The sequence below is a fragment of the Pleurodeles waltl genome, chromosome 6, assembly GCF_031143425.1.
Source record: "Pleurodeles waltl isolate 20211129_DDA chromosome 6, aPleWal1.hap1.20221129, whole genome shotgun sequence".
Classification (NCBI taxonomy): domain Eukaryota; kingdom Metazoa; phylum Chordata; class Amphibia; order Caudata; family Salamandridae; genus Pleurodeles; species Pleurodeles waltl.
Window position 1 is genome coordinate 164,859,280 of NC_090445.1, and position 9,053 is coordinate 164,868,332.

Sequence of the window (9,053 nt, forward strand, 5' to 3'; positions counted from 1 at the left end):
TGAGCGCTGACACTAAAAGAGGACAACGCGCTCCTGCCTACCAGAGGGGTGTAACCTGATAGACTTTTTGCATCAAAACTAGTACGGTGATGGGTATAAATGTTGTCTACCAACCATTTTATTACCTGTGAATTACTTAGAATTGCGAAATGTATATAGAGCTTTTACTTCAATTCTAGTTTATTACATTTTTCATTATATGTTTTTGTAGATGTTGATGTATTGATAAAATCGTTTGACTTAGTTGTATATTTTGTAAGTATGTCAAAGATGAAATGCACCATTCTGTCCTATGTAATTGAAAGTGAACTATTACTAGATGGCCGCTTACTTTACTGCACTCAACCAAGCCTCCCTGTATCAACTGGCTGACCATATAGGAAACAAGCCCACCATGGAGCTAAGATAAACAAGTGTGAGCTGGCCCTGGAAAAGACCCCCTTTGCTGTTATTTCTATGTTGGCAGTGGGAGCTGGGGGAGGAGAGACTTGCCTGAGGAAGCATGCCTGCTGTGGAACACACCCACTCTGTAAGATGAACAGCCAAAAAGTTTTTTTTTTTAAAGTCCCCGACAGAAGAGATAAACAGGACATAGCGTAATTATACAGTACTTGGTGCTGCTCCCAAAGAGAAAAAGGCAGGACAAAGAGGCAGAACTGACCACTGGCAAGCAAGGATTTTTAAAGGACACTGGAACCAACAAATGAAATCGCTTGAACCCACAGTATAAGTCTACTTAAAAGTATACAGCACGCCGAACGCTTACACTCAACCTAAAATGGAGGCAGCCAAAAGTGAAAGAATGAAATAGCAACCGCAGAATCTCAAACTCAGTCAAAATGCGCTAACAATTAATTATTATCACTGATTTGGAGTATTTGCAATCTCATCTCAAAGAAAATATATTTTTTATTCTAAATACTTTCTTTATTGGATTGAGATGTTTACTGAGTTTGCATGCACCTTAGCAGCATTTGCCTTCCACAATGTTGACGATCAACAACGCTAAACAACCAACATAATATTGCTTTCTATAATAGCTGACATGCAACATATGACACATTTGATGCGTTCTTATACCATTCCCTTTATACTGCAGATTTCCGTTACATTCACGATGACAGCCTAACAATCATTATCGCAGGTACGTGAACTCTAAAACTATTCATAATATATAAAAGTTGAGATGGCCAATAACCATTAGCAATGTCCTATCATGGGCTATTCTGGCATATGTCTGACTCTGCCCCAGCTCTACTGGACTTTCAGTGACATAATTCTGTAAAAAGATCACCTGATTGCTTCATAGGCTGCTCCTCTACTACTCAGTCCCAGTGACACATAGAAAGATCTGTCAAGAGGCAAGCTTATTTAAAATTCTGAAGATTACATTTTTGATTCATGACTCATGGCCCTCGGCACAGCCTTAGGAGCCTTAATGGTGTCCTGCAATGATCAATAATGTCCTTTTTAGTGAATTAATTGATGTCCCTGGGTCCATGAAATTCAGTTTGTGATGTTTATACAAATGGAAACTTGCTATTGGATAGAATTCAAGTGTCTCCAATGAGTAGCTCGTGAGCTGCAAGTAGCTTTCGAGCTGCCCATAAGTAGCTCTTCTGAGGGCAGGCCCAGCCTACAAAAACTGAAAAACGTATATTCAAAACAAAAATGCAAACCTATCTAATTTGGTCAGTATTAAAATTCTAATAATATCCGTACCTCTCAATGTTTTTATTGAACATAAGTAGCTTTTACTACAGAAAAGTTTGGAGACCCCTGGGATAGATGCTATTTAGTCAGTTGAGGATGGTTGTTTACGGGTAAGACAACAAAATATGAGGAATGAAAATGGTTGCACCAACACAATTGTAACGATGGTGGATTCCACTGGGTAACATTCCGTTCTGGTGTTTTTCCCCTTTGTGTGCACCATTAAAGACTGAGGCCTGGCCTGCCCAAAAGAAACCGTCTTGTTTAAATTGCTAGGCAGTATCCCCTCTGTGTGGGAGTACAAGTAATCATAGGTGTACTTCAGCCTTAGTCAATATCATTGGTCCAGTTTCAGTTCATTGGTACAGTGAGCTCGACACCCACATCTGGGCATACCGCTGGCTCCCTAAAATGACTAAATTGTGATGGATAGGAATACCTGTGACAATGCCTCTTAACCACATGAAATTCAACTGCACGGCACACATTCCATTTGCTGGCTTGTGCTCGCATGCAGAGGGGATGTGACTTATCAATTCAGGCTGGACTGATGCATCCAGGTAGAGTCAAGGTAAAATTGCATATGGATTTTGACCTTGTTCAATTATGCAGACAATCTAAAAAAATGATGGGAAGAAATCCAGGCAATTCCTGTTCTGTCAGCTAGTATAAAGTAATAAGCGGCAGGGTTTGATTGCTGTTATCCGGATAATATTTTTGTGCAGAGCAAAGTGCAACATCGTATAAGGCGCTTGCAGGAGTATTCTCACCATGTTTTTCTCTCTCCTTCTCAACAGTTGTTGTGATATTGCTCCTGCTTCTACTCATCGCACTCATTGTTCTGCTTTACCTGTACTTCCACCGCTACAAGGGCTCGTACCACACAAATGAACCCAAAGCCATAGACTACACAAGCACCGTCAAGCCCCTTCCTGTAAGAAAAGACCCTGATCTACCTCAAATTGAGGAGGAGGCCAAACCAGAATAAACACGAAATACAAAGGCTGCTCAGCACCCTGCACCGACACCTTGGCAAAGTTGCAGGAAGATTTCTTTTCAGGAGAGGGCGCTGTGACTCAAATTGCTTTCTGTGCGGGGGCTCAGTAGGATCCTCACAGTCCTGGGTGCAGACCAGCGGATCAAAAGCAAATACACATGTCCTCCAGTTTTTCTGGAGGGAGCAAAAGACTGGCTCAAACAGTAACAGAAGCTGCCAAATAAGAACCCCCTACAAAATGAGGCATTTGGTTTGTTGGCCCATTATCATTTTATCACTTGATTCCTCCTTTAATCCAATTTTATGCCTATTTCCCATGGGGCTAATAATGGTATGACTTTGCTGCTTGCCAAGACCAAGCAATTGTACTCGCTATTAATTCCAGTGCTATCTTAAGGATTTTTGGGGCCATTGGCAAGATATATTTTGGGCCCCCCTTGTTCGGAACAACTTTGAATTTTACTACACATTATCTGGTCATTCAAGCCCACATGATGCCAAACACCACTGAATTATCCCTTCAGAAAAGGGGTAATCAAAACCGTCTGAAATACCTCTTGCCCAGAGTTATAAAAATCCTTTGAATGACAATACATAGAGAGAGGAAGGGGGCGAGGTAAAGGTAGGCAGGAAAAGGAAAGTGTTCGAGACAATGTAACAGAGGGGAGATAAAGAGAGAACGATCGCTTTCCCAGTGGTCTCTTGAAAGGAGCCCTTGGCAATTGCCCACTTTGCCCATGCATTAAAGCATCTCTGATTAATTCACACACCTCCCTACATTAGTAAGAGGGACTTTGGGTCCTGAAAGGACATCATTTTTTAAATCCTGACTCAAGCATATTGCATAAAGTCTGTTTTTCCGAAGTACAATGCAGAGACTAACAATATAAACGAGGGACTGAGCCTCTGAAAGAGAGGAAAGCGAGAAGTTAACTGGTTGGCTCAATCTACGGATTCTGGGTGCTAAGGGACCCTGCTGTTTTGTTATAGAATTATTTCTTAGGTAATTATGATGAAAAATTAGGAAAAACAGTCTTTAGCTGGGATGCATTTGGCTTTACTCATCAAAATGTCTTTCTTGAAATCTGATATTAAACTCAAAGCATTCGTTTTCGTTAAAGTGCTCAGGCAGCCATCGAAATGCAATCTGCTGGCAAGAAAAGCTGAACACTAATGTAGTGAATATGCCTTTATTTGGCAGACGTATGTGTTACGTTCAATTTAAAGGGCCGAAATGGCATTTATTTCTCATTTCAGACCCGTCCAAAGCAGCAAGGGCAATGCTTCTTAAAGAGCTGGACCCTGTACTGGTGCACTGCACTCGCAGGCTGAAAAACGTGCTAGGCAAAACAGGAAGTGATCTTGCCAGGTAGACAGGAAATGTGGGTCTGTCTGGTGCACCAGGTACGTGCTGTTGGATCATTATAATAAGCAGAAAGCTGGGGATTATTAGCTAAAATGATCTATAAAACGCACAAATGACTGCATCCCATATAAGTGCAAGCAAACCCCTACCAACTAATTTCAGTATGCATTAAACAAAAGAAGGGTGGATTTTATTGATGTAATACAGCATAGAGCGGTCTTAAAAGTAATATATAGTCTATTGCGCTGGCAGACTGCTATGCAGAGAAGTCCTGCATTCTGTGTGGAGACACTAAGGCCCATATTTATACTTTTTTTAGTGCCGCATTTGCGCCACTTTTTGACGCAAAGCGGTGCCAACTTACAAAATACAATTGTATTTTGTAAGTTTGCGCCGCTTTTGCGTCAAAAAATGACGCAAGTGCGCGCTAAAGAAGTAAGTATAGTGGAACAAAATAATGCAGCAGAGCTAGAGGAAGCTAGCAACAAGCAAGCAAGTTAGCAAGCGGGCCTGCTGAAGAGGATCTAGATTTAGAATGTTTCTTCAGAAAGCCATAGATTGACCCAGAAAATTAGTGCAACATGTGTCACGTTGGGTCTTTCTGAACTGTAGTTCCAGTGCTTGCTTTGACAAGTCTGCCAAACTAAATGGGCGCCGTTGCAGAATACCCCTTTATTACACCAAAAGCAGATTTGGTTTTTATTTCTGCTGTGATGTTTGGTTCCAGTAGCATTCCGTTTGGTTTTAGTCACAATATTAAAAGTGTGAACTCAATTGCACTGACACATAGAAGTACTGCCAATTCAAGAACCACCTAACTGCCTATTTGGTTCCTCGCTACTACACACTTGCAGGAATCACAAATGGTGCTATAGTATTCCCTGCTACCCCATACTCTGATGCGGCCATGCCTTTGTGTCATTTGCATCAGACCCCAATATCAAGCTAGGCAGATGCTAAATTCTTCGACACCCAAACTAAACAATGGCTGCTGAAATATCTCCTTTAAAAGTCCCCATCAAAATCTCAATTTGAGCATACTGGATCTCCTCAATGGGAATTTAGGCTGATGCCAAATTCTTCGTCAGACGCAGCCGATTTGAAGGAGTCACGGAACTGGTTTGCAATTGGTGTTTCTGATGTCACAGAGGGCATTGCTTCAGCGTGTTCATTAGGTCTGTTGTCAGGCAAGACATTTTCAATTTAATAAAGTTATATGTATAATATACTTATTTTTGAAGGAGTTCAGCAAGTCCTGTTCCTTGATCTATTGGCCTTTTAGTGTGTCATTCACATTTAGCTTCCACCCAGTACAGCATATATCATGAGCCACTGAGTCAGCCTACTTCAGCAACCAGCTATTTTTGCCATGAGTGAGCATTCTGCCCTACCAAGAAAAGCACATCCACACAAAATATTTCCCTTCGATGCAAGGAACTACTTTGGCAATGTGTGCTTTTTGAGACAAAAATATACATTTGCTTTTAACCTTTGATCTTTTTTTAGCTAATTGAGGCTCCAGTAGCTTCTCCAAAATAAAGTTTTGCAGAAACCTTAACAAGACAAAACAAGTCTTGGCAAAGCTAAAAGACTGGCGGCCAATGCTAGACCTATTAGCTTTACCAAAGCTAATATTTATTTTGTAATGAAGTTGGCATGCAAAGTAAAGGCGCTAGTAATCTTATTGGCCTTCACTGTGAAGCAAAAGCAGCTGTTAATTACCCACTGTACCCCAAAACTGTGGAAGCGGATATATAACAGAATGTATTGCTCACTAGTCCAGGCAATAACATCTAGTTGTTAACCCAACTACTGCCTTAGAAGTTAGAACAGGCTAGGCAAGGACATAAAAGCAGGTATCGAAGGCAAAACTGCAATGAAAAGCTACTAAGCAAGCAATCAGCCATCTCAGCGTTCTAATGTCCTTCCATTGTGAGGAATTTGTGATAAGTAATGATAAAGTAACCAAAAATAAGTTAATATTAAACTGTATGAGACGACTGAGAGAGACATCAAGAAGTGGACTGGCAAAAAAAGCTTCATTTGCTACTGCTTCATGTGGAGCTTTCTAAAAGAAAAGGGCAGGAAGTTGAAGGGGGCCAACCCTACAGAAGAACAGAGAAACAAGTGTTAAGATTTTAAGTTCTTTTTAACACATTTCGCAGCGTACATTTAATACAGTTATGTGTCCAACTCAAGTGACCCTGTGTTGATTCCATAGGTAAATGGAAACGTTTGTTGTATGTAGTAAAGTCCAACAAAAACAACAAGCACGTTTGCGTACGCCGCCACATCGGTCAAGCACCCATGCACCCTCAGAGCCCTCAAATTGTAACGCTTCCGACTAGCCTACATGTGAAGAAACTCTGCTTTTCCACTCATTGCAAGATGTAGATAGTTCCATGAAAGGACAGCCATACTTTTATTATTTTTAATATAAAAACAAAAAAGGAAAAAAAAAACAGTTCTCCATATTATTAAGTTGACGGCCTCTCAACTGGTCTTGTCTTTTAGGCCTGTCACTCCCACGTCTTGTGTGTAGCCTGGCTAAGTTTATGAAGTACCAAGTTTGGGCGAGTATATTAACCGCTCAAAACTGATATACTGTACATGCCATACAGGTAAACTATCATTTTTTTTTCTTTGTCCCAGTCTGTAGCCCATGAAAATGGTGCTTCATATTTCCTTTAGCTCTGTCAAAACTGCATTCTGAGCAACTGGGCATTGCATACTTTTAAAAACACTGGGGCATATTTATGGCCCCAGTTCCATCGCACTTGCACCACGCAATGTGGTGCATGCACGACACAACTCTTAAGGCAGATTTAGAAAGCCACTTTAAGGTGGCCTTGCGTGGCTTTATAAATCTGGAGCAATGCAACGCAGTAGAAATCGCTGCGTTGCGTTACTCTGCCCTGCAAAGTCATTCCATGGGCATTGCGTGGGTGTGCCCACGCAACACCCATAGATTTTGACACATTCCCAGATTTACTAGAACTGGTAAACCTGGGGATGCGCCAAAATGCTTTGCCTTCCCAGGGGAGGCATAACAAGGAGAAATATCTTTATTTCTCCTTGTTACCTCCTCTTTTTATGTGTGCTGCATTCTTTGACTTGGCCATAAATATTACTCACTGTTTGAGAGTTAGGCAAGCTGCAATGTATCAGGTACACCAAAGTTCTTGTTGAAAATCATCTGACTATAGAATAAGCTGACTGAAGTCCACATGTACATCAGTAGAAGAGTACTCTTATAACTAGATGTTGTAATGTGACCAAGATCATACAAAAGATAGTGATAGAATTAAATAAACATAGTCAAAGCTCGACATCATGATAGGTCTGTATCAGGATTAGCTGAGAAATGGGCAAACTGGATGAGCTTGGCCTGCCTTGTCAGAGGCTTTCCTGGGGCTCAGGTTAGAAACATGATATGAAGCTTTCTTTGACTTTATGGACACACTTACTGGGAGGTGAGGGTTCCAGCCTTATCAAGAATATATCATAAAAGCTTGCTTTTATTGTATGTTTATAGATTTAGCAGTGGCAATGGAGGACCAGGAAATGAGTGGGACCTGAGGCAAAGACATGCCTACTTGAAAAGCCAAGTCTTCAGGTTTTTGCAGAACTCTAGAAGACACGAGGAGACTCTGATGTAGGAGAAGGGTTGCCCTCAGGTTCTGCTTCTGTAAAGGAGCGAGATGTGTGCTATTAAGAGCCCGGCTGAGTGGAGGTTCCTAGATGGTTGATGGAAGTGTACATGGCTGTTCAGGTAGGCTGGGCCTGTGTTTGTGTAGTACTTTGTATATGTGGGTGAGTATTTGGAATTGTGCATAATTGTGTATTGGGAGCCAGTGGAGGCCCTTCAAGAATGGTGTAATGGGAAAGCACCGTGGGAGGTTAAGGATGAGTCTGACTGCTGCAGGTTGTTTGGTTTGCCGTTTCCTAATGAGATGTTTGGTGGTTCTTGTGTAGAGAGAGTTCCCATTGCCCAGTATGCTGGTGATGAGGCCTTGAGTGATGGCCTTTCTGGTAATGTTCAATAGCCACCTGAAGATCTTTCTCAGCATCCTAAGATTGTGAAAGCAGGACACTGTGATACCATTGACCGGGCGGACATGTCCGGCTCTAACATGATCCCCAGCTTTAAGGCTTGTGGGCTGTTGGTGAGACCAAGATCTATAGGCCACCATGTGTAGTCCAATGGTGAGGCATTCTTTCCAAGGATTAACAGTTCTGTTTTGTCAATGTTCAGCTTGAAGCAGTTGGGCTTCATCCAGGTGGCCACTTAGGTCATGCATGTGGTAAATGTCTTCCTGTGTTGGGGAATTTGTCTGAGAGAGCCGGAAAAAATTGGTGTGTCATTGGTGAAGGAGAGAATGTTGGTGTTTTATGTGCAGATGACATCAACCAGCAGGGTCATGTAGATGTTGAAGAGGGTAGGGCTGAGTTAGGAGCCTTGAGGGTCTGCTCAGAGCAGTATCCAGGCTTCTGAAGAGCATGGTGATAGGTTGATTGGTTTCTTCTGGTCAGAAATGAGCAGATCCATTGTAGTGCAGGCCCCTGAATGCCAGTCCTTTGCAGATGTCTGATGAGGGTGGGGTGTAAGACAATGTCAAACGCTGCTCAGAAGTCCAGTAGGACGATGACTGCAGTTTCTCCTCTATGTAGAGTCCTACCGATGTTGTCTATTGCTGCGAGGAGAGCTGTCTTTGTGCTGTAGTTAGGTCTGAATCCTAACTGTGTGGTGTCAAGGAGCTGGTGGTTGACGAGGTGCAGCGTCTGTTGATTACTTTTTTCTAGGGCCTTAGCTTAGTATGATAGGAAGGAGATCGGCTTGTAGTTTGTGCATTTGTCTGGGTGTGCTGTGGGCTTCTTTAATAGTACATTGATGGCTGTGTTCTTTCTGGTTTCCAGTAAAGTGTCTGCATTGATTGAGGTGTAGAGGAAGGAGGATGGGAACGAGAGCCTTGCTGA

General features: G+C 42.0%; 1 protein-coding gene across 1 annotated transcript in view; it reads left to right on the plus strand.

Moving 5' to 3' along the window:
• The window catches only part of CNTNAP1 (contactin associated protein 1), a 234,832-nt gene extending 228,318 nt beyond the window's left edge, over nucleotides 1-6,514 (plus strand). The window contains exons 23-24 of the mRNA XM_069242019.1: nucleotides 1,100-1,144; nucleotides 2,511-6,514. Coding sequence (XP_069098120.1) covers nucleotides 1,100-1,144; nucleotides 2,511-2,701 — 236 coding nt within the window. The 3' untranslated portion in view covers nucleotides 2,702-6,514. The remainder of the gene's footprint in view (nucleotides 1-1,099; nucleotides 1,145-2,510) is intronic.
• The last annotated feature ends 2,539 nt before the right edge of the window (nucleotides 6,515-9,053 follow it).